The sequence below is a fragment of the Pollicipes pollicipes genome, unplaced genomic scaffold (assembly GCF_011947565.3).
Source record: "Pollicipes pollicipes isolate AB1234 unplaced genomic scaffold, Ppol_2.1 Scaffold_3087;HRSCAF=3621_pilon_pilon_pilon, whole genome shotgun sequence".
Classification (NCBI taxonomy): domain Eukaryota; kingdom Metazoa; phylum Arthropoda; class Thecostraca; order Pollicipedomorpha; family Pollicipedidae; genus Pollicipes; species Pollicipes pollicipes.
The window spans coordinates 19,717,085-19,742,103 of record NW_023596225.1 but is presented as its reverse complement, the minus strand read 5'-3'; the positions used below and the strand labels follow the sequence as shown (position 1 = coordinate 19,742,103).

Below are 25,019 nucleotides of genomic sequence, written 5' to 3'. Positions count from 1 at the left end.
CTGGCGGCATCGTGACGCCCAAACGTTTCATTCGCCATCGGTGCAAGTCTTGAGGAGCCGCTCGCGCCCGCCCGCCAGCCCCCTCCCCCTTCAGGATGCAGTAAAAAACCTGAGGCAGTGGCGGGTTCAGGTTTTCGTCAAGGGGGGGGGGGGAGGCTGCCACATTGTGGGGCCTCCTAGAGTTTGGGCCCCCAAAGATATTCACATTCCGACCATGCGCCTTGTTCAGTTTCTCAAGATCATGATGGATCCTGTCATTTTGAGGTTAAGTGGTTTAGAAAAAAACGGCAAAAGATGGTAAAGATGGCTGCTAAGCATCATCAGAATCAAACGCTAACTTGATCCCTAGCTTATTTACGGCTAGGCGATTAATCAATGCTGTCAGCTGATGGCTGATGGCTCATGCAGAGTTTTGATTTGGTTGACGGAATTTAAAAAAGGATATCCAAACATTCACAAAATGCATTAAGACCCTGATGCTCAAGCCTAATAAGCCACACAAATATAATATCCAACGGAAAGGGCATATACAACGTCGACGGCACGCGAAATTATGTTCAACAATGGCGCGTAAAAATTCATCGGCACAGTTCCGACTGTTGCTCTAAGATTAGAGCGTCAAGACTAATCGTCATCCTGTAGTCTCGGAATTCTGCACATGAAGTAATTTAGCCAGGCCCGTACACACGAGTGGGCGAAGTGCCCGGACACTGGTAAGCACACATAGAGGTTTCGGCAACAGAGCAAGGTCCTTCCAACGTCATTGTAAGGGCTCACGACCAATGTCGAGGGCCTTAGAACGATCGTGAGTGTCCCGGCCGATTAAGATTTCGGCCCTCGTCGATGACATAGGCCCCCCGACAGCATGGAAAAACCGAGGCCAATTGAGACGGGACAGGGGCGATCGAGGGTGCTACGGCAGGCCAACAAAGAGCCTTTTGTTAACAGTTCAGGGTCCTTAGAGCATGAGAGAAACACCCAAGTCCAACGTGGTGGGCCCCTGAACGAACGGAAGTGCCCCGACAGGCTGACATATAGGACCCCAGTCAGAGCGAAGTGTCTTCTGAACAAAAGGAACTTATCCAAAACCAGCGTACATGAATGAGCACCCCTGTGCAATCATGAGTGTCCGGGAAGGTTAACAGTAAGGGTTCCGGTGGGATTGAATTCTTGCCCTGACAGATTCGTGGTCGACGATCGGCGGAGCACGTCTGGGATCGGTGACGTGCTGCCGATGATCGGCGGCGAGCGGCCGGGTCCGGCCATCGCAGTGTCTGTAGCCGCCAGCTGCGCGGCCGCCGACCCGTCGGCCACCCGAGGGACGAGGCTTCTCGTCTCTCATCGGCCATCGGCCATGCAGCTGTGTGGTAGTGGATTTAATGCGTTTGGAAGATAGCACGCGTCAGTTTGATATTTCAACCGTCTGTACGAGACTGATGATTCACCACATTTAGCACGACCATTTTATGTGTTGTTTGGCGCTGACCGGCCGCCAAAGCCTGAGTGATGTTTCAATGGCGGGTGCATTGTAAGTTGGGCTTGAAATAAATTTATCCTTCTCTCCGTCTCTTGTTAAAGGAGATGAGCGTAATCTCTGTTCTGAACGTTTGTATTTCGGACACCCTTACTATCGGAAATCTTGGACATTATTTTGTATTTTGGACATCACAAACGATGGACATTACAAACTTGGACATCATGACAGAGAATGTTCCACATTTGAAGATATCGAAGCAAGCATCAGATATGATGAGATAAGCTCATTTTTAACTCATCAGATATGATGAGATAAGCTCATTTTTAACTTTTGGTGTACTTTTAAGTGGGAAACACTGCTTTAGACTACACAAATTGCATAGTAAATATGCTCGTCAATGCGTCGTTGTTTAATTACGTCATCGTACCCTGCACAACACTGATTGAGAGCCAACTGACGGCCGTTACATCTGGAAATCGTGTTCACGAGCGCCATTTATGAACGACTCGACAAATATGCTTGTCTTGGCCATGATCGTCGCATGGCTAATGGAATGGCATGATTTCAATGGCGTCATCATGTCATCATGGTCGCCTGGGTGACCTCGAAATGTTCTCCAGGAAATGGTCTGCACATCGTCGCGGACGTTCAGCTCAGAAACTAGAGGGGTTTAGGTCTCGAGAGTGACAGGGCTGTGAACTGCATCGAATGATCTTCAAGATGACTACATCAGTTCAAAACCCCATACAGTTATGCAACTGTGGAACATTGCGGTGTTGTGACTAAACAGCTCTCAGCACTGCTCGATGGCCGCGTCTTTGGATCCTCCCCCCCCCCCCCCCCCACCTCCCCTCATCGGCGGACCTCCCGGACCGAGTTCGGTCGCCCCGCGCAGGGGCGCCCCCTACCGGGCCTCGGCGGCACCTGGGGGCCGACTGCCTGCGGCTCTTTCATTTGCGCGCCTCATATCGCATTCGGTGGTACTCCTGTATCACGCCCTCCACGTGATGTGAGGTTCGGCAAGCCGGGCTCTGTATTCAAGCGTTCGGCCGGTAACGCTCCTCGGTGTCGAGCGGACAGCGTTAGTTGGCCAGTCCTGTGACCCCTGTCTGGTGACTGCACCGGTCCGGTCACGAGCCTTACATCCGGCACCAGGTCTTGGAGGGCAGGCTGGCAGTCGAGAGAGTAGGCTGACCGTTCGCTGCGCGTGAGCGACGAGGCTCGCGCTCGGACCAACAGAGCCGTACCGACGCAGGTGGCCAGCAACATAAACACAGTGGTTCGCAGGGGCGTGGCGTAATTCCGCACACGACCGTCTGTCGTGCCGTGCACATCATGGCGCCGTGGCGTCGTATCGTTTGTCATGCCAGACATTACCCTTTGCCGTGTCGCTGACGTCAGCAACACGCGAAAGCGCGCCGATCCGGGACCCGTCGCTGGCCTCCCGCTGATAGATCAGCGGGCCGGCGAGTGACATCGATCTAGCGGGGACGCTGCGCGGGCGGCTAGTCGATGGCTCACCTCTCGTCTCCGACCGGCCGCTGCCTGTCGGCCGCCACACGCTGGTGGGTATTTGGGCTTGAGGGCGCGCGGACAGCCCTGGTGGCGTCCATGGAGGCAGCGCGACAAGCACCATAGCATGCTGTGCATCGTGAGGATAACTGACATGGCCTGTGCATAACGGCCGCTTCATGGAAACACAATGACGTGACGGACACCGATCCCCGTCAGCCGGGGCGACGCACATCGATCCTTTCCAGTCAGGCATAGTAGACATTTAAAGCCCCCAACGGATAGAACCGACCGTCCAAGCGATGCAGGCAGGCAGCTACGTGGACGCCTCACACTTCTGAATATTGACTGGTTTGTTCCCAGACTGTTACACGAGTCGGATGTGTGCACATGGCTCGACTCTACCCGGCGTGTTAGCGTACGTCGTGCTCTTGGTGAACGCGTCATACTTTGCTATTGTCGCTGCGCACAGGTATGCTCTTTTCTCTCATCTCCCGTTCGGTCATGCTGGGTAAGTGTTTTAGAGGAGAGGGCCCCATAGGGAATTAAGTTGCGTGTCGGAATGTCTAGTGTGTAACTGGTTTTGAACAACTTTCTAGACGATTAGCAGCGGTACATGGCTTGCAGCGTTCGCACATATTTGAATATTTATGATGACTGAAGCGGGCATTTTGACCTCAGGTCTGATTTGCTTCGCGACGAGGAAGCCGCCTTGGATCTCAATCTGAGCGCCTTCGGGTATGTACTACACGTCAGATTTTCTCTTATGTCATCCGTTCCTTTGACGCCCGTCCAAGTTCCACTGTGATGACCGACAACACAGTGACCCGCGCGTTCTAGGTGGAATTGGCGCTCTGAATTGGCACTGGAAAACGAAAAACAAGGAAGCTGATAGTTGATTCCAAGCAACTGTCACAGACAGCGGTCGCCGCACATCAGTTTTGTTCATTATCCAACTACCGAGCCGCATGTACCACCCGCGTCTTGTTGAAATAAAGCGACACAAGATCGTGCATCACCGGCATAGCCCAGAAAAATAACCAAATCTTCGAAACCGTGTATAGTATACTCCCGCCATGTATCATAGACATCACCACGAACAACAGAACACAACCACGCATCCGCGAGTGTAAAGCTCCCCAGAAACGGCCGCCCCGCCCCGCCCGGCGCGCCTCCTGCGCCTCCTCCGCTACATCCTGCGCTTGATCAGCTTCTCCAGCCGGTGGATGCGGCCGGCCTCGTGCTCCGGACTGCCGCTGGGGACACCGCCGGCGGCCAAGCCGCCCGGCCGGCTGCTGCGGAACGCCTCCTGCAACTGGCTCTGCTCCGTCCGGCGCACCCCCTGCCGAGTGGCCTCCATCAGACGCGGGGCCTCGCACGGCGCGAGGGAGGCGGGCGGGGAGAGCAGGGGCGTGCCGGGTCAGCACCGAGCGGTCTCCATCAGACGCGGGGCCTCGCACGGCGCGAGGGAGGCGGGCGGGGAGAGCAGGGGCGTGCCGGGTCAGCACCGAGCGGTCTCCATCAGACGCGGGGCCTCGCACGGCGCGAGGGAGGCGGGCGGGGAGAGCAGGGGCGTGCCGGGTCAGCACCGAGCGGTCTCCATCAGACGCGGGGCCTCGCACGGCGCGAGGGAGGCGGGCGGGGAGAGCAGGGGCGTACCGGGTCAGCACCAAGCGGTCCCCACCAGACGCGGGGCCTCGCACGGCGCGAGGGAGGCGGGCGAGAAAGGCAGGGAGGGCAGGGACATGCAGGGACGCCGCCGGACGGGCGGCCATTCGACATTTCACCACGCGATAAACAACACCTGACGCCTGCCCCTCTCGACTCCAACCTCAACTCTTTAAAAAAAAATGTATTATTATGATGAACCGGCAAACACCCCGGTTCTGACATATCCAGGCAATACAGCGCCATACGAAGTTCGGTGTACACCACAACCTTCATACGACGGCTGCCTATGCCCGTTTTCGAGACAATTATGGAGATAATCATGCTATAACGCGCTGATGTAATTAAACCATCGTCAGAATATTGAAGCAAACTCAAGACTGGCGTCTCGAGCGAGCCTGGAACACACTCAACTTTGACGTTAACCATGACAACGTCCGTCCAAACCAGGCCACATATCGGCGACCCGGTCAGTCACCTTGATGTGACCCCATTGACTGACCCTCACGTGACCTTGAACTGACCGTTATGAAACGTTGTCAGTCTTTTGTCAGACGGCTTTAGCGATTATCACCATCTATTTTTCCTCCGGCGGCAATAACCCTCGAAAGACCCCGCGTTGACATTTGCGTGACCCTCTACTGACCTTCATGTCGAGCACCTTCTGGAACTCTGCGGCGTCCGATTCGGGCAGCAGGCGGCTGTACTGCTCGACGTAGTCGGCAGGCCGCTCGTGCGGCGACATCACCACCTTGAGCAGCATCTCGGCCCGCGTCATGCCCTTGACCACGATCTTGGTGTAGCTGCCGTCGCCGGGACACGGGACAGTCGTTAAGGTGGTCACGGGGCTGGCGCAGGGACGGATGCGCAGGTGAATATAACCGCAAGCGAGTGGGAAGATCGCAGAGCAGTGCCGTGGATCTGTAGCTTCGGCATGTGGTTCGCAAGCAAATAGCACGATTTGCCACTCAGCTTGTCACATTTTGCCTGTTGGTTTATTTTTTTGTGCTGAATATGGAGGGCTCTTGGCAAGAAAGCCTTGAGAATTGGCCAACGAAGGCTTTTTGCGCGGTGGTTGTGCACATTTTCCGATCACCACTTCAAGTTCATCTTACGGCGTCACTTCTGGGGCACCAAAGAGCCTCTGCTACCCGTACAACTCCAGGTCACAGCCACCACTTTCTATCGCCACCTTCACTAACTGGTTGAAAAAGGAACTACGCTCTCCCCCAATACCTCACGCGGCACATGTGTCCTAGCAAACCGGAAAGCACAAAAGTGCATTCGAGGTTTATAACAAAGCGATCAGCACGACAAAACACGGCACAGTGATCAGATCATGTCTACGCATGACTCCAACAAGGCAAATATGCCCTATAACAAGCTGGAACCAACAAGCCAGCTTTCTCCGTTCGCAAACATTTTCTCTGGATGGGCAGTCTTATGCTCTCTTAGCAACAGGATGCCTGATCTAATTTCCACGGGAGCATAGGACTTACTCGCCGTACATGCCACCTGGACATGTTTCCTGCGCCGGGCCCACATAATCTAGATCGCTGCCTCGTATTCGCAGGGTTTGCCACGGCCAGTGAGCGGCGCTGCTTGATGCCCTAATCGCTGACGGCCCCACTGGCTCGGCCCGTCCAGCGTGTCAGTGGGCCGTTAGCTCCGCATACCTGGCCGGTGCGCTGCGTTGCACCTGGCTGCCGAGAGATGGCAGGTCGAGCAGCTCCGTCTTGAGCGAGTGCGTGTCCAGCAGCAGCTGCTCGGCACCCACCGTACTCACAGGCTTGCACTTGTAGATGTGCTGGATAAACTTCGGAATGAACGAGCTGCGGAGCACCACGGCAACTTATTGCTAGGAGCGAGGTCGAACAGCCCTCCAGAATGGTGAGTGTGTTGTGCATTCTTAATCTGAGGGTTTCGGGAACGATTTCCGTCGAGGAATATACGTGCCCTACATGATGCCACCGGCATGACGGGCCGCAATGGCAGCCTGGAAGTAGAATAAAACCATGCCATAATCGGCGAATCACCTGGAGCGGACGGCCTGTACGTAATCCCATCAAGTCTGGAAGGTTTGCTGATTTCCCACCAGTGCCATCCAGGGAAAATAACGGCGATGTACCTTCCAGGAGCACCCAAATACAATACTGGTAAAGTACCTGTACACCTAAGTTACCCACATGACGTGCTTGAAACGTTTCATTTGACAATGCAGGTAAATCACCCTGATAAACTGCACAGTCCTTTCCTGTACCAAGGGTTTCGCTGTCGTAACTATTGTGGAGGTCTGGCAAATTTATGACATTCAGAATCGCGCTACAGTGCACTCCTTTTTGGTTTTCGCTGTCGTAACTATTGTAGAGGTCTGGTAAATTTATGACATTCAGAATCGAGCTGCAGTGCACTTTTTTTGGTTTGAGGGAAGATGTAGATTCAAACCACGCATCAACAATTTCCGACATGGGGTGGCCACTGATGCAAACAACAAAACCATGGATGTTAAAGTTGGTCACATGGAGTATATGCCAAAAGCAGCGAGAGAACATGACCAACAAGCTGTGGGGCGTTGCCAGCAGCAAGACGCCTTTGACGGCATAGGACAAGCGAGGTGATTATAGACATGGCCACGTGATTCTTATCACCATGTAGGTGACACCATCATATATCAGCGAATACAGCCCTCACCAGGAGCCTTTGGGAACACATATGAATGAGACTGAGAGTGTACTGAAACATCCTTCGTCCAGGAGTTTCATGATTTAAGTTCATGTCCACTCAATTTGTCTGAGTTGCTCACGTCATGACATGAAAACCAGCTTAAAATGCGTCTGGCCTGGCCGGACGTTTTCAACCCGAGAAAACGATGAGCTCCCAATGGCTAACAGCTTTGACTATCGCAACCACATTATTGCAAAATAAGCATCAGGGTGAACAATGGCCGGGGGGAACAGGACCAAACGCCTGCCTAGTGTGCATGGCGTAATCTCCCTCAGTTTAAGCCAAAGCCTCCTGCATCGGAGATAAGTCCCACAAAGGAGGACACGACCCTCTCCATTTGGCCGCTGGTGCACCTGTGGCCGAACAATTTTTGAGGTGCTAGTGAGCTGTGCCGGGTACATTCGTCTTCACTGTATAGCTGGTACCACGTCTTCACCTTTTCCGGCTGCTGAGCTCTGACATCAACCCCCAAAAAAGTCTCAAGGCGGGCGGATCCGCGGTTCACGTGCGATAGTGCGCCAGGCCTGGAGACATCGGGCCAATATCTCGCCGGCGTGAGTGTGCTCACTCCCCCGGCAGTATCTGTCAGTAGTATGCCACTGCGACATCTGGTCGCCCAGATATGGACCTGTACCCGATCCGTGCGCGTAAACTGTCTGACTACGTTATTCCAACGCTGCAGAAATATGCCACCGCCGAATCCGCACGGGCCGAACCGACATAACTGGTCGAACACCTCGCAATGAAATACTCTGGAAATACCACGGTACAACCGTTAAAGAAACCGGCTTTTTTGGGCAGAGCAAATTCAGACGGAGGTACGACCCGCGGTCGCGGGTTTCAGCCCATCGGAGGTGTGGTCGCGGGTTTCAGCCCATCGGAGGCGTGGTCGGCCGGGACAGGCCGCGGAAGCCACCCAAGTTTCTGGCTGGTTGGCGCCAAGGCCCGCTCGGCACGCGCCACCGCCCGCGACGTAGGTCAAAGGTCACGCTATGCTTACTTGTGCTCCTTTACACTTTCACGCTGGGAAGTGATGGCGCGCTTCAGCTTTCTTCACTGTCACATTTGTAAGTTGTTCACTGCATTCGCGAGGAACGTTATGCATGTGGATAAGATAGCACTAATAGCCCTTTTCCTCGTACAAAAACCAGAAGATTGAAGGGGTAGATGTGATGATAATTTGGCTACATACCTTTACCGAAATGAATATCAGTAGTTCTACTACTGATTCTCCTGCTACTGACATTTGTTTCGATAAGGGCATGTAGCCGAAATATGAATACACCTGCCCCTCTATTCTCCTTGTTACACTACGGGGAATAAGGTTGATAGAACTGTCTCATCTACTACATCTGCGGTTCTATCAAACAGCATTCTATTCGTAATGGTTCTTAACTGATAGATGCCAACGAATCATCTTGTCAAGCGGTTGATGATAAGCTTTCCGATAATCAGGGCCAGACACGTGTCTTCAGCCCAAAAACATATTCCCAGATTCAGGATCCAGGATCCTACACCCACAGAACCGTATGGGGACTTGGATCCATCCGGGATCCCGGCACACACATGCTGCGCCCCACATTCCAGGCGCACACTACCGGCGCGCGGCCGCTTACTTGGCGAACTTGACGCAGAACTGCGTGAAGTATTTGCGCGACCCAGCCAGGTTGTCGCGCACCACGGGAACCGTCTGCTTCAGCTGGGACGTGATGGTCGACACGTAGCCGCTCTGGTCGCCCACCGACTCCACGTTCTGCCAGCTCATCTGCGGCAGGAGCGACGTTAGCTCCACGGACGCGTTCAGGCGGCGCGCTGGAGCCGGGCGCTTACGGCATTAATAGATCAGTAACATTTAGCTGGTGTACTCCGTACAGGCTGGGCAGCTGTAGTTAGCTCAATAGCTGAGCTCGCTCCCTCCCTCCCTCCCTCTCTCTCTCTCTCTCTCTCTCTCTCTCTCTCTCTCTCTCTCTCTCTCTCTCTCTCTCTCTCTCTCTCTCTCCTCTCTCTCTCTCTCTCTCTCTCTCTCTCTCTGTCGCTGTCGCTGTCGCTGTCGCTGTCGCTGTCGCTGTCGCTGTCGCTGTCGCCGTCGCCGTCGCCGTCGCCGTCGCCGTCGCCGTCGCCGTCGCCGTCGCCGTCGCCGTCGCCGTCGCCGTCGCTGTCGCTGTCGCTGTCGCTGTCGCTGTCGCTGTCGCTGTCGCTGTCGCTGTCGCTGTCTCTGTCTCTGTCTCTGTTTCAGTTCTGTCTTTGTCTCTGTCTCTGTCTCTGCTCTGTCTCTGTCTCTGTCTCTGTCTCTGTCTCTGGCTCTGTCTCTGTCTCTGTCTCTGTCTCTGCTCTGGCTCTGGCTCTGGTTCTGGCTCTGGCTCTGACTCTGACTCTGGCTCTGGTTCTCTGAGTCACGAGACTTGTTAAAATCTAGCTACGGTTGGTCATTGGTATTCGAGATTTACGAAAACGGAAAATTGCCCAACTGAGGGAGCTAGAAATGCCGCAAAGAATATAAACTATAGTCATCGAGCGGGGCTTGGAAACGCCAAGAGGTTGGCAGGACCTCACTGCGCAGCGCCCAACGCATTGATCGGTCGCATCAGTTGCACCAGTCCACAAACTGGCCTCTGTCGGCAGCACCACACTGCCACAGGCAAGGCTGACCTTAGTCATCATCACCAGGGCCGGGTCGCAGGCCGTCTCCAGGTCCTGCACCAGCACCTGCACGCAGTTGCCGATCACACTGCAATGGGGTGATAAGAGGGTCAGACGCTCGGAGGCAGAACAGGGAGACGGGGTCAGGCAGGGGCAGAACAGGGAGTCGGCGTCAGACGCTCGGGGGCGGAGCGGGGAGTCGGGGTCAGACGCTCGGGGGCGGAGCGGGGAGTCGGGGTCAGACGCGCGGGGGCGGAGCGGGAAGTCGGGGTCAGGCGCTCAGGGACAGAGCGGAAACCGGGGTCAGACGTTTGAGGGAAAGAGAAGAGTCCTGGGTCAGAAGTTTAGTGGCGGAGTGGGGAGTCGGAGTCAGATGCCCGGGGGCCGAGCGGGGACTGAGTCAAACGCTCGGGGCCAGAGTGGGGAGTCGGCGAGGCGGGGGTCGGTACGGAGGCATGCTGCGATGATACGCAGTAAGAAAGCTGACACCAGCTCGGTCCTATTGGCACCCGAAGTGAAGGGCTTGTGGATATGCAGAAAATGCATTGCTTATAACCCAATGCAAACTGACACGACTCGTCATCGCATCATGATATCACTGCCGCATGTTAGTAGCAGCGTTACACCCTTCCATGGCTAGGCTTTCAATGACTGATGATGCTGTCGTCGGCCACGTAACACGATCGGCATCGCAACCTGGACTTGCCTGGCCCAGCGCCGGCCGAGTGCGCCTCTTACTTGTGAAACACGTCCTGTTCGCTGCTGAGGTTGATCTTGTCAACCAGCGCCGGTTCCACCCGCTCCTTCAGCTTGCTCTCCAGCTGCTGAGTCGTCTCTAAGCAGTACTCGGCCGTGGTCAGGACACTGGAATCCGGACGAGGCGGTGTGAAGGGCCGCGGCGAAACTATCTGCAGCCACCACATTCACAGCGCCAACACCGCGGCAACAGCTAAGTGAACGCGCCAATCAGTCGTGACATACATTGGTGCATAGCATTTGCCTGATCCGCACGGCGCAAGAGCACGCCGATGGCGGCAAAAGTTTCGATCGCGTCGTCAGGCCTGGCGGCTGAGCGGCAGCACGAGCCCGGGGGACGGGTGGCGCGGCCCGCAGCCGGGCGTGACGCGCCGGACGCGCCGGTCACCTGCACACTCTGCCGAGGTCGTCCCGCGTCAGGCGCTGGATCTCGCCCTCCTTCAGCAGGCTCTGGAAGTTGTGCAGGAAGCCGGCAGTCGCCATGTCGCGCAGGTTGGACAGGTTGGAGAGGTCTTTCAGGTCGAGCGGCAGCGTCTTGCCGGAGGAGCCGCCGGCTGCGCTCACCGTCTGCCTGCGGCGGGGAGAGGGGGAGGGGCAGTGAGAGCGGCGTATTGCCGGTGGCGGCGGTGCCTCATGGACCACGGCGGAACTTGGGGAAGGTCAACCGGCCAGTCACGACACGCGCGAAGGTAATACTCTCTTCAAGGCCATTTCAGGGACAATTGTGATCCATGCATCGGCCGAGAAAACAACCAGAGACTTTGCCAAAAGGAAACGCGACAACCAGCGCCACATCACCCATCTTTCAAATCTCACCACATTATACCACAGACAGCCTATACTCTAAACGGTAGATAATGGAGCGCACCAACCGACGTACCAGCAAAGCAGGGCACGCCAATGTAAGAACAAATCGAGATTCATCACGAAGAGCAGTCAGTCAATCCCCTCCCAGCCAGTCGCTTCCCCTGCTCGACCTGGGCTGGCGACCTGCCGACCCTCACCCGCGCTCCCGGCGAGCAACTCACTTGGGCAGGTTGGCCAGCAGGATCTTGAGCGCGTACTCGCGCAGGTGCTTCTGAAACACGGCCGTGAGCGCCAGCAGCTGGCGGCCGCGGCTCAACTGCGAGCACTGCAGCATGCACTTCTTGTAGAACATGAAGAGGTCGGCGCAGCTGGGCAGGATGAGCGAGCTCTCGGACGCCGGGCTGGGGAAACCTTTGCTCTTCAGCTCCTGGCTGAAGCGCTCCAGCAGGTCCGACAGGTTCCTGCCGCCAGCCCAGGCCAGAGTCATCGAGACAAACTGGCGCATGGACACCGCATATAGGACAGGCGCCGACTGCAGTAATGGTGAAACCTTGAAACCAACGCTGGGAGCCACTGCAACAATGATATGTATGTTCAATATATATGTTCAATATGTTCAACGGCACAACTACAGAGGGACACGGTACGAAACGGGAAGCCGACATTTTGTGGCAAATTCTAACGGAGATATGCCTACGCCTTGGCAACACCTGCACTTGGTGTCCGTCTCCCACAGCAGGCTCCAAATGACTGGTGGTCCACAGTATCGAGCATACAAGGATCATGCGCCCACCTCTGAATGAAACCGCCACCAAGACCCAGCCTATTACCCAGCGACTTTGGACCTCGCGTGGGCCCCGCACCTGTCCTGGCTCTCGATGTAGATGTTAAGGTGCTGCTCGAAACACTGGCTGATGATGCCCTGGAACGGGTCGGAGGGCACCGGCTGTTCGGGCCGCGGCAGCACCGCCGCCGCCGCCGCCGCCGCCGCCGCCGCCTCCTCCTGCTCGAACGGGTTCGTCGACTCCGGCTCCGGCTCCCCGAACGGGTTCGTCGACTGGGGAGGCCAATGCTGGTCAATGGAGCGATCGATGCCGGTCGCCACGCGGAGCGGGGTCACGTTCGTGAGGGCCGCAGTCTATCTGAACAGCGCTTCAGTGAAGACAATCTCGCTAAACCATCGACATACCACGACCGTGGCCGTAGTCTCCCATCACCGGGCGATCTGGCAGCAGTGAGGCGAACAATCTACTACTGCGGCGCGCCATCTCGCCGGCGGCGGTGGACACGAGGCGGAAGGCGCGCGCGCACACACGCACGCACACACCCACACCCACACATACATACATGCACACACCCACACACACACTGCAGGCGGGTCATCGTTGACGCTGCTCGCATGACTCAACGCACAGCCGTCCAGGAGCGACGCGGGGCCAGCGGCCCGAAGTCGGCTGTACCCTGGTTGGCTAACACGTCATACCAGTGTTAACCTTGTCTCTACCTGTATGTTTTTTTACCGTGCGGGCTTTGCTTCAGTAGCTTTTTATCACGAGTGTATGTATGCATGTACATTGAGGTGAATGCTCTGAAATCCGTTTTGAGAACGCATCTAAATACATATCGCATCATCATCAAAGCTGGTCGGAGCGCGCCACCTTGAGCCCTGCCCGGTGTGGGCTGGGTGACACGCGAACACCGACTGTGAGGCCGGCTTCAGCACATTGCCTGAAGCCGGCCTCACAGTCCGTGGGGAGCGCCAGCCGCACTCGGGGCCGACCTCCCGCCAGAGGCGGGCGGGGCTGACTGACCTCCGGCGGCGGCGGGACGGCAGTGGCCGGCCGCCGCTCCTGCTGCAGCGTGACGCCCGAGAAGCGGCGCGACAGCAGCGTCTCGAAGCCGGATGTCCGCTGGATGGCGAACAGCAGCAGCTTGACGTCCATCTCGGACACCCGGCGCGCCATGATGGCCGACAGCTCCACCCTGCAGGTGAGCACAGGGCTGAGGCGCTGCAGGCGACGCTTGGCGTCGGCCAGACAGTGCCCAGTGGTCCGCGTGGAGCACAACCGCAGATCAACACCACACAAAACATGGCGCTCTGTGGAAACTTTCACCCCTCCCCCCCCCCCCCCCCGGACCAGGAATGGGTCAGGGCACGTGGCAGGCAGGCGCAGCACAGGTGCCGCCGCGACCGGCCGGCCGACCGTCGTACCGCGTCACGTGGCAGAACTCGACGGCGATGCGCTCCGACACCTCCCACTCGGGCGGGAAGAGGCGGCCGAAGCGCTCCTCGAACTCGATCAGACGCCGCTTCAGCCACGTGTAGCGTTTGTCGATGCTGTCCAGCCAGGCCTGCTCCTCGTTGGCGCCGAACAGGTGCGTGTACTCGGCCAGCTGCAGGCCGACGAACCACTTGAGCAGGTCCCGTCTGCCGGCGCGCGGGCGACGGCGTCACGCAGGGCGGGAGGAGCGGCGCCGCCCAGACGGCCAGCCGCTGGGCAGCCGTCACCGGCGGCGCGCTGCTGGCGGGTCATCGGCGCGACCATCGCCAGCGGCGCAGACCGGCGGGTCGCCATCGCCGGACCGTCACTCACGACCGCGACCGCCGACAGCCCGGCACCGGCGGCGCGACAGTCGGACTGGACATCACACTGACTGGAAATACAGCTCTCCTCTTGGGAGACGTTCGGGTCGGTAGAAAATACGCAAGCCAGGGACGGGGAGGGATAAAGTTTCGGAAAATAAGCATGGCTCGGGTAGGGAGAAATGACTACACAAAAATACCCTTTAAATAAGCACAAACGGTTTATAAAAGCACTTGACCCCCGTCAACTCATGGAATAGACCCCATCCCACCCAAAAAGAATAAAAAAACTACAACCCCTACTTGGATAAAATAGGCAACACCAAATCGCAGTACTACCTTCCCATTCTTTCACGCTCTGGGCGACGCTGCATAACCTACGTTCACAAATGATACATGCGCCATGCCTTTCGTGAGCTAATTACGCTACAGTGTAGTTGGAGTGATACAGCCGTACGCAACATATCTTGAAATCTCACACGCGATCTAAGTTTACAAGGAATCAGCGCGTCAGGTCCGGTAAGCACACGACAAACTGCAAGTTCAAGCCAGCAAAGAAGAGAAAACAACACTGACGGCCGGAGCCAAGAAGATCGATGCAAAAGCTAGTGAATCTCCTCGGCCAGCCGCTGTATATAAATAGACACCGCGGCAGTGAACGGCCAACGAGCCCCCTGCAGCAGTCATATTATGTGGTCCGGGAGGCCGTGTGTCGCTGCAATGGCATGCAACGCCGGCCAGTGGCAAAGCACTGCAGCCAGCTGCCCACCACCAGATCGTTACTGTGCGGCCGTCATTACTGTCGCCAGCGACGGGAGCGTTCGGCCGGGTCCTCACTTGACTTTCGGCTCCAGCACGTTGACGACGAGGCAGGCTTCACCCAGCTGCTGGCTCGGGATGGCCTTCTTGGTGTTGGTGGCCGAGAACGCCTCGCGGAAGTCGGCCGAGATCTGCTCGGCCAGGTCCGCTCTGATCTTGTGCACCTGCCGCACCGCCGAGGGTCAGCCCGCGGCGCCCGTGGCCGCAGCAGAGCATCCCCCGTCCAGCACGTGCACGCTGTCTGACGCGCCTGCCTGACCATTGCTACAGCCAGCACGTCATGTCCGCCAAGGTGGCGGCCGAGGCCGACTATGGTACGCGAACGCAACCGGTTCGGCTGCATTGAAGACTGCACTTTACCTGGCCCCTTGTTTAGAAGCTATACCTCTTTCTTTAAGAGCCACGGCACAGGCAGACAGCAGCTGCCCGGAAAACTGGTGGCGTTACGCATTGCCAGCTTGATACGGAACGCTGTGCTCAACATCCCTAGAGCGCAGTTAGTGACGACGTGGCGGGTCATACCTGATCGGCCAGCTCCTTGATCTGCGGAATGTCGAGGTACTTGTCAAAGTGCTCCAGCACCTTCATCACGCCCTCCAGCAGCATGGCGATGTCGCTGTACTGGCGCTGACAGATCTGAGACCTGGCCAGATCAGGTCCCATGTCACCCCACAGCTGCGCAGGGCACGCCTCACGTCCGATTGCGTCCGGTGGGTAGCCGTGTCACCCCACGGGAGGGGACGCCACACGATCCGACTGTGTCCGGTGGGTAACCGTGTCACCCCACGGGAGGGGACGCCACACGGCCCGACTGTGTCCGGCACAGACGCAGCGCCGGCCCGACACGGCGCTCACAACAACGACAGGTTCGGCAGAGGGCACAACGGAGGCAGTGCCCTCGGAACAGCGCACACAACAATAATCAAACAAATGAATACATTATATCACGTCACCGTTCAAATCTTGTGGCGCGAAAAATGACGCACTCAGTGAGAAACAATGGGTTACATCACGCAATAACAAACACGACCAGCGCAGCCGGCTCCACACGGCACCCGGCATCCGCTCGGACCGCTGAAGCAGCACCGCCACTGGCGCCCGCCCCGCAGCAGCGGTGTACTGACTGAAGTGTGTCGACGCCGCCGGCCAGCATGTGCAGGTGGTTGAGCGTGGTGACGGTCGCCGTCAGGTTACGCTTGCCCTGGTCCAGCTGCTTGATGTCGCGCGTGATCTCCTTCACCGTCTGCTCCGACAGCTCGGCCCGGCCCTTGATCTCCGAGATCTTGTTGAACAGCTGCATGATCGACTTCTGGGCCTCCTCCAGCGCCCGCTTGCCGTCCTGCCGTCGGGCGGGACAGCACAGGTCAGTTTTCCAAGCGCCCGGCGCTCCGCGTCTGAAGCCGTCTTACGAAATACAGGACTAAAACGACCAGCACAGAGCCATCGAGCTAGGCATGGAAATGATTACCAGACGCGCGAACGCACACCAATTAATGCTTCCTTGTATGCAATGGGTTATATATATATATATATATATATATATATATATATATATATATATATATATATATATGATGAGATATATATATATATTATATATATATATATATATATATATATAACGTGGTGATCTCCTTCACCGTCAGGTTCGGCAGAGGGCACAACGGAGGCAGTGCCCTCGGAACAGCGCACACAACAATAATCAAACAAATGAATACATTATATCACGTCACCGTTCAAATCTTGTGGCGCGAAAAATGACGCACTCAGTGAGAAACAATGGGTTACATCACGCAATAACAAACACGACCAGCGCAGCCGGCTCCACACGGCACCCGGCATCCGCTCGGTGAATGTATCTAAGTCGATATGCCTGACTACGGTCACGACCCCACGGGCAAAGCTCACCTGTCCGGCGTTGGTGTGCCCTCTGACCACGTTCCTGATCTCTTGGTCGATGCTGCGCACCCGCTCCGTCATCGATGAGATGACATCATCGATGTTTCCTAGCGACTGTTCGTTGGGGAACAGCTGGTTGATGTAGTCCACCACGTCAAAATCGTGGCGGTCCAACGGGTCATTGCTGGGCAAGACCTGCACAAACAAGACAAAAATGTTCACCTGGTGATACAAAAAGATACTTCCAGATGCACTACCTCATCATGTTTGAAGGATATGAACGGCAACCACCAGCCAAGGGATATAGACATCACAAGTTTGGTCAACGGAATCCCCGACGGTACTTCAGTAGATGAGCAGAACAGAGGGTACTGCCTATATCCTGTACATTATACACATATGGGTACACATATGAGTATATCCTGTAGAAACACCCGCAGCCGCAGCGGGTGTTTCTACAGAATGGTCCTTTATCAAGTCGCAAAGCTATGATAACCCCACACAAAGTCAGAAATAACGTATTTTCCCCGGCATCCCACTCACCTGCTCGATGGCAGCCAGCACCTCTGGAGGAAGGTCTATCAAATCATCATCATCAATATCTTCTGATTGCAAGTAGTTATCTGGTACCGAGAACATGGCCTTGACTATGTTTGTCCCGTCACTGGGCCCAAATCTTGATGGGTAATTTGGTAATCAGTGTTCCATAGGTTTTGTCACCACCTGGAGAGACATTTCATTGATGCATCAAAGTCAAACGCAAACAACAAAAAAACTTAACACGCAATAAAAATCGGATCGATTAGGAATATGAGTGACACAAACACGCATTCCATGACAAATCGTCCGCAAAGACATGGTGTTGGAAAACTAATCTCGGAGATTTCAACTGAAGGTATTTGTAGGATAACTTTAGATGGAAAATCCGTTCATGAAGTTCAAGCTCAATCAGATTGCCTGTTCACGAATTAAAGCCAAAGACAATGTTGTGACGTCACACAGCAAGGGCACCTTCCAACCATGTAAGAGGATCCCTCTGTGTGAGATAGTGCATCGCAAACATCGTAAAAGAACCAGAGTTTCTGACATTATTCCTACACTCTGGTGTGGGTGGCGTCACTTCCTAAGCTGAACTAATGTCACGTGATCTACTACTAGAAGTGTAGTGTTTCTTCTACTACCACCACTACTACACGACCTAAGTAGCTTTATGTGACCTGGGGCGACCTTAAGTCCTCTGACACTCAGCAACTGGACCATCCATAATTTGGCGGAGCGACATTCATCTCGAAACTGTATTTACAAATTTTTCCCGGTCTATGAGTGCTCGTTTTCCGGACCGAGATGGGGCAACACATTGACGAGAATTCCGCGATGGCTCGTCCGTCACCGACACCACGACCGAATGTACGCACGATCGAATAGTGGTGAATGCTTGTTCAATGTATGTTTGTCAGATAAAGAGCTTAACAGGAGTGTCTGATCAACACATTAATTCCAGTGGTATGGCGCAATGCCGCAATTTTATCGGAAGCCCGCATCTTGGCAAGATGGTAGTTGAGAAGGAAAAACATGAGCAGTAAGATGTGATACATCATGGATTATCGACGTCGTTCATCGTTGCAACGCCACTATTTCATCATGGTATGTGACCAATCCCAGGTATGATGGTACCTCACCGTGACTTCTTTTATGGAATCTCAGTTAAGACCGCACTACATCTTCCCCAGAGAAAGTGATGAAGCCGATGGCACTTATCACTCTCCATCTGATAGTGAAACATCACACTTGCACACAAGATTTGATCAATGAGCAGGACACTCAGCAGTGCCCTGAATATCACCCCAACAAGTGCCTGATCTATTTCACCACTGTCATGATTTGGCATGCAGGATCTGAATCAACTGCTTTAAGCACCCCATTTCCTTAAATTTGTTCAGAATCAGCCATGTTGTATATTGCCCAACATCTTATTTAAGAGAATGCAACAATATCTTTCATCTGCTCATGCATTATTGCGACAAAAAAAGATGTGTCATTAATCAGGAGCACCACAAATATCAAGGCAAGGATGAGTCATCCTGACTCCATGGATGGCACCATGAAAACCAAATTAACTATTGACTTGGTAAATAGTCAATCAAAAATTAAAAGCAGCTTTGGACTGCCAATTAAAATTTTATGGACCGTACACATTTACTTCCACTTTATTAGCTGCCATGTTAACTGTCAATGAGGCTCAATTTTCTATACCTTCTTGCTCTCTCCCAATATGGCCAAAATATATCTATGTAAAACACTTACTCAACAAGCCCTGGCCTTTAGCAAATAAATGCTTGCACTTGATCATATTTGCATACATTGTGTGAATGGTGTAAAGGTTATAGATGGAATCAAGTCAAAAGATCCATATGTTTCTTTTATTTTTATAGGCTATTTTTTATTTTTTATTTTGTTATTTTTTTTATTAATTTTAACAGGCCAATGATTCTATGGGTAAACATTTCTTCACTGAGTTACATTCCATTACAACACTTGCCACAGTGCCATGTGATCACACAGAAGCACCAAAGGGCAAAACTCATCAACCATTATTCTGACTTTACTAAAACTTCATGAAACTGATTTTGTGTATACCACTATCCAAATCACCCAAATAGATACTTGTATATCAGGCATGAAACTAAAAAGCATCATGAGCTTTGTCATTGCTTCCAGGAAGATGAAACACATTCTTAAATGAGGCCTCATAGAGACAGCAAATAGGATGGTCAAACTGACTCTCCCATCCAAACACATATTCAAGTGGTTAATCATGGTTAGGTATTAACAATATACCTGCCAGCCATCTGTATGTTTTTTTTTAACAACTGCTGCACCTCACAGCTCTGCAGTTCTGCACCAGAAATGAAAATGTACAGTGAGTTAATAAAAACACCAAAAAGACATGTCATGTTGTTGGGTGAAGTAGATGCTTATGACATGTATATGCCTTAGGGCTTCAGTTGATGGGAGCATTCCACATTTCCATGAGATTTGGAACTGATACAGCTATGAAGCCATGCCATGATAGCCATGCAATGAAGCCAGCCATGATGCAGCCTTGAAGATCATTTGGTGCAGTTCACAAACCTCCTTTTTAAGGCCTATACCCCTCTAGTTTGAGGAACACACCCACAAAGATGCACAGCCTATTTTGTGCACACTTTGTGATGAGCTAGCACTAAGTTTTTTGTGAAAGATCACCCAGGCATTCATAACACCATAAAAGCATTATTCAAATCCTGCCGCTTCATCGGCCATGCAGTGACCAAGGCCACGACAAATGTGGTTGTCATATCAGTCATATCTGGGTCTTGTGAACAAAATTTCTGAATATAATGACCGTCAATTGGCTATCACTCTATGTTGTGTAAAGCATGATATTAACTTAAATCATTTTCGAAGTAGTTTTCAAGGAATTCTTTCCCACGCTTTTTGTTCTGTTTTACCAGTCAACGAGGATGGATGTTAGCAGTTCAATGAGAGATGGCTCACCGTCCTGTCGGCGCCTGTTATCATAGCTCTCTTTACAATTGTACGCGCGATTAAGAAGCCGGAAAATTCGTTATCCATATTCTAGCCCAGCTGGAGAGAACCCTGACTTAAAGCACACACACACACACACACACACACACACACACACCTGCCTGGGAAATAGGCGGCGCAAACACCTTCATTCATCAATATCGTACACAGGTGTTTGCGCCGCTCCTTGTCTATCATGCACCAGGAAGAGCTTCGCTTATGTCTGTCGTTGTTCAGTTTTATTTTATTTTTGTTTATGCCCTTCTTGCATATAGTTTTCAAGACAATTTTGAAAAATTGATTTTGAAAAATGTCCCTTAAACCAAAGTTTAGCCATATTTTTGCCTCCAAAATATGTATTTTATTGGTACCCACTAGGGGTATAACAAACCAGCCCAAGGTAACTGCTCTCAGTAAGCAACATACGGAAGCAGATGTGACGCTGTGTTCGTTGGATTTCGCCGCTTGTTGCCGGCGTGCGAGTCCTTCGGGTAACGCGAACGTGAGCCTGCGAGGGAATTTAACGGTATTTGCAGGGCCTTTCAGTTTTTTGGGCTTATAAGGCGAGAAAGGATACCCATTTTAGACGATCTCTGTTTTGCTGTGTTATGGCTGGTAAGTTTGCCTTTGAAGTTGGGATGCGCTGGCTCGCAACCGATTATGACTGAAAGAATAAATATGATGCTTGACGGCATGTTTTTTGTGTCGTTAGTTGACATTCAGATGGCTATTGTCTGTCCCGATGAATCAGTTAGTTGGAGGGCCTGCCTCCGATCCACTCACCCGTGGTGGGGTTGATTTGAGTCATTTAAGTGTGCTCGCTATTTGGCCTTGGTGTCCTGCGGCCGGTGGCAGCAGCCGCGATAAAGGTCAAATGACGTGAGGGGGCTGGATGAATCGTGCTGAGCAATGCAGCGCGTTAAAATCCACTACCGAATTCTGCCTTTAATCTGAAATTGCATGATTGGTTGGTAGGGGCCTGAATTCACTCAACAAGCACTGCTGAGCAGAAGCTCTGAATGCAGAAATCCAATTAAAATGTTTCAATCAAATGTTTTTTTCCTGGTCAGTTATTTAATGAAATATGAACAGGATATGATAGTATATAAAACATATGTAATGTATAGAGAGAGAGAGGGGGAGACAGTGAATGAGAGGGAGGGAGGGAGGGAGGGAGGAAGGAGAGAGAGAGAGAGAGAGAGAGAGAGAGAGAGAGAGAGAGAGAGAGAGAGAGAGAGAGAGAGAGAGAGAGAGAGAGAGAGAGAGAAGACAGAGACAGAGACAGAGACAGAGACAGAGACAGAGACAGAGACAGAGACAGAGACAGAGACAGCGACAGAGACAGAGACAGAGACAGAGACAGAGACAGAGACAGAGACAGAGACAGAGACAGAGACAGAGACAGAGACAGAGACAGAGACAGAGACAGAGAGGAAGAGTTGTAGAACATCCTGATTTATGCTGTAATTTTAATCCATTAATTCAACTATGACCACACAGCAAGCCTTCTATCCTTGAAAGGTCTTGGAGGAGGGTCAAGCTTTGGGTTGATATGTTTCCAATGGTTTAGGTTTATATGTCCCCAATGTTTTTTCCAGTTTGATATTAACACCAGAATGTTGCTCATTGCTGTTTACTATGTGCTATGAATCTATAAAATAATCATAGTAAATGCTATATTGGTCATGTTAAATCATTTCAGGATGGGCGATGGCACATGCAATGGTAAGATTTAAGGAACCACTGAAGAAGCTGCCCTTAGTAGTAGTGTTGCATGGACAAGGATATAATCAAGAAATAAAGAAATGAGTTGATAACATCGCATGATAGGTTAACATTCTTCAGACTAGATTGGGGGTTATGTTTTAAAGTTTACAATGGAAAACTGGCCTGCCTGACTGATACACTTAATGCACATTTTGTCCATATTTTAAGGCTTGTTAAATGTGATGCATCCTTAAATTTGATCTTTTTTAACTGTGCTTGATCCTTAACTGCACTGGCCCCACTTCATGTGGTCATGTGGTCATACCCATCTGTGATGTTATGATACAGTGTCTCAGAGGGCAGCAGCTGGGTGAGGATTTGCCTGGTGTCCTGTTCACATATTTCGACCCTGGTTGAGATTGTTTGGTAGTCTGTGGTAGTTGTGAAATATGCTGTTGCGCACCTTGTTTCTAGCCAACATCATTTTGACACTGCTAATGGCACTTGTTTTTTCAGAGGGTGATGATCAACAGAAATTAAGATTCCAGGTTGAACTAGAATTTGTCCAATGTTTGGCTAACCCAAACTACCTGAACTGTAAGTAATTTATTGGGTAATACTTAGAAAGGATTGGCAATTAACTTGCCATGGACATTCCAAAAATATGTCTACCATTATAATTTCTTTACCGATGCATGGTAGCTTGCATCACTGAGTTGTTACAGATCTAATAACTGATTTTTCCATTGCATTTACTCTGAAAATCAGTGATGCCTCAGAATGTCAGATTGTGATTATAAAAGATCAGTTTGATGTAATGCAACTATCAGCACAGTTGCATGCACAACATCAGTTCAACAAAACACACTGTATATTTGCAGTCCTTGCTCAGCGGGGATACTTCAAGCAGCAAGCTTTCATCAATTACCTCAAGTACTTGAAATATTGGACAAAGCCAGAGTATGTCAGATACATAAAGTAAGTACTGATTCTTTAAAACATTGTATTGTGTAAGAAAGTACACAAGCTAGTGGTTTTTGATGAAAATGAGGTAGAACCATCCACATATTGTCATCAGACCTGAAAGCTTGTGGTCAGTATTGTTCATTTAACACATAATACATCATGTTTGCCAGTATATTCCCACAATGATTGAATTATAAATCCATTGCCATCTACCTTACCAGTGTTCCTGGACAGCTTTGTGTAGAGTATCCCATTGTGGCTTGTGCATGTAATAAGAAACAGCTCACCATTGTTTAGTTTCGGACACCACTGTGTTGGGGGCTTGTAATGTGGCGTTTGTTTGCACACCATGGTAATCCTGAATCCATTGCATCATGAGCTGAACATAGAGCTACCTACACCCACCCACCAGTGTGATTATGTTTGTGATGATAATGATGAATGATTTTTGTGTAAGATGACGGAGATTCGGGCCTACCAACATCTTACGCCATTGAGCGAGAAGCCGCAATGGATGCACACATCACTGGTGTTCCCCATCTGCTGCAGGTACCCAATGTGCCTGCACTTCCTGGACCTGCTGCAATACGAGCACTTCCGCAAAGAGCTGGTGAACTCGCAGTGCGCCAAGTTCATCGACGACCAGCAGATCCTGCACTGGCAACACTACACGCGTCGGCGTACCCGCCTGCTGGCCGGCGAGGGCTCACCCACGCCCGTCGGCAGCAGCACGCCCACGGTCTGAGGTGGCCAGCCGGACCCGGTGCCCAGTGCGGCCGGGTCACGTGTCTTCCACAGTCGCCGTGAGAGCGGCAGCGACTGCGATCCGCCAACGCGGCGCAGGTCTTTAACAGCGTGAGCACGCGTTACCCCGCGTCTTCCTCCCTTCCACTGTAATCCAGTACAGCGCCAGCATAGCAGCGCAGGCTGGGCGCACACAGGACGTCGGGCGCCGAGAGTATGGCGGAGCCAGTGCTGCTCAGCTACCACGACTCGGTGCTGCACGAATCAGACGGCGAGCTGCTACAGGGGCCGCACTGGCTCAATGACAAGCTGATCCAGTTCTACCTCAACTACCTGGAGCACGCCGCGTTCCCCGCCGCCGGGCTGGCGTTCGTCGGGCCGGATGTGACGCAGTTCGCGCGGCTCTGCGCCGAGAGCGAGCTGGCCGCCTTCCTGGCGCCGCTGCGGCTGGCCGAGCGGCGCGCCGCGCTCTTCATCATCAACGACTGCGAGCGGCCCGACGCGCCCGGCGGCACGCACTGGAGCCTGCTGGTGACCGTCGGCCGCCGCTGCCTGCACTACGATTCGCTCGCCTACGGCAACCAGCGCGAGGCGCGGCGCATGGCGCGCCGTCTGGCGCCGCTACTCGGCCTCTCCGGCAAGGTGGAGGAGGCCGCCTGCGGCTGCCAGCGCAACGGTTACGACTGCGGCGTGTTCGCGCTCTGCCACGCCGAGGAGGTGGCGCGTCGGCTGAGCGGCGGCAGCGACCTGCGGCACGTGCCCGTCAGCCAGGAGCGCGTCGACGAGATGCGCGCGGACATGCTGCGCCTCATCCGGAGCCTGGCCGCGAGGTGAGGCGGCGCGGGAGCGCAGCGCGTGTGCGGCAGAGAGGCGTTGGCAACCGGAGACGCGGACCGGACGGGCGGCTGGGCGTGGCGTGTGTGTGCCGACCGCGGTGAGCTGCTGACCGGCATGATGACTTGTTTTGTGTCCGGCGAATGCTGGATGGTCGCCTCCAGGAGAGGCTCTCCCTGGTCAAGAGTCGGCTGCTGGCGAACGGCGGTGGTGCCGTTGCCCCTGGCAGACTACTGCCAAATACTCAGTACTCAACCTGGCCTGGGCGCCGCTTGCTGTGCAACTGCAGTCTGGTTCATTTTGTGAATAAAAGGC

General features: G+C 53.3%; 2 protein-coding genes across 3 annotated transcripts; one reads left to right on the top strand and one right to left on the bottom strand.

Moving 5' to 3' along the window:
- Nucleotides 1-4,041: 4,041 nt before the first annotated feature.
- On the bottom strand, nucleotides 4,042-20,540 carry Vps53 (vacuolar protein sorting 53). Its single transcript, XM_037212361.1, has 17 exons — nucleotides 20,424-20,540; nucleotides 17,430-17,609; nucleotides 16,896-17,081; nucleotides 16,112-16,326; nucleotides 15,510-15,630; nucleotides 15,006-15,151; nucleotides 13,797-14,012; nucleotides 13,396-13,567; nucleotides 12,448-12,641; nucleotides 11,806-12,045; nucleotides 11,166-11,348; nucleotides 10,760-10,885; nucleotides 10,031-10,109; nucleotides 8,998-9,146; nucleotides 6,334-6,489; nucleotides 5,304-5,460; nucleotides 4,042-4,331 (listed from the first exon to the last, which is right to left on the bottom strand). Exons 2-17 carry the CDS (start codon nucleotides 17,523-17,525, stop codon nucleotides 4,179-4,181), a joined length of 2,589 nt encoding a protein of 862 aa, XP_037068256.1. The 5' UTR covers nucleotides 17,526-17,609; nucleotides 20,424-20,540; the 3' UTR covers nucleotides 4,042-4,178.
- A 343-nt stretch (nucleotides 20,541-20,883) lies between these two features.
- Nucleotides 20,884-25,014, top strand: LOC119114793 (sentrin-specific protease 8). 2 transcript variants are annotated; one of them, XM_037238823.1, is made up of 4 exons: nucleotides 20,884-20,979; nucleotides 22,677-22,757; nucleotides 23,042-23,138; nucleotides 23,676-25,014. In XM_037238823.1, exon 4 carries the CDS (start codon nucleotides 24,087-24,089, stop codon nucleotides 24,702-24,704), a length of 618 nt encoding a protein of 205 aa, XP_037094718.1. In that variant the 5' UTR covers nucleotides 20,884-20,979; nucleotides 22,677-22,757; nucleotides 23,042-23,138; nucleotides 23,676-24,086; the 3' UTR covers nucleotides 24,705-25,014. The 2 variants fall into 2 exon arrangements, with proteins under 2 accessions (XP_037094718.1, XP_037094719.1); XM_037238824.1 differs by having other exon boundaries at nucleotides 20,896-20,955.
- The last annotated feature ends 5 nt before the right edge of the window (nucleotides 25,015-25,019 follow it).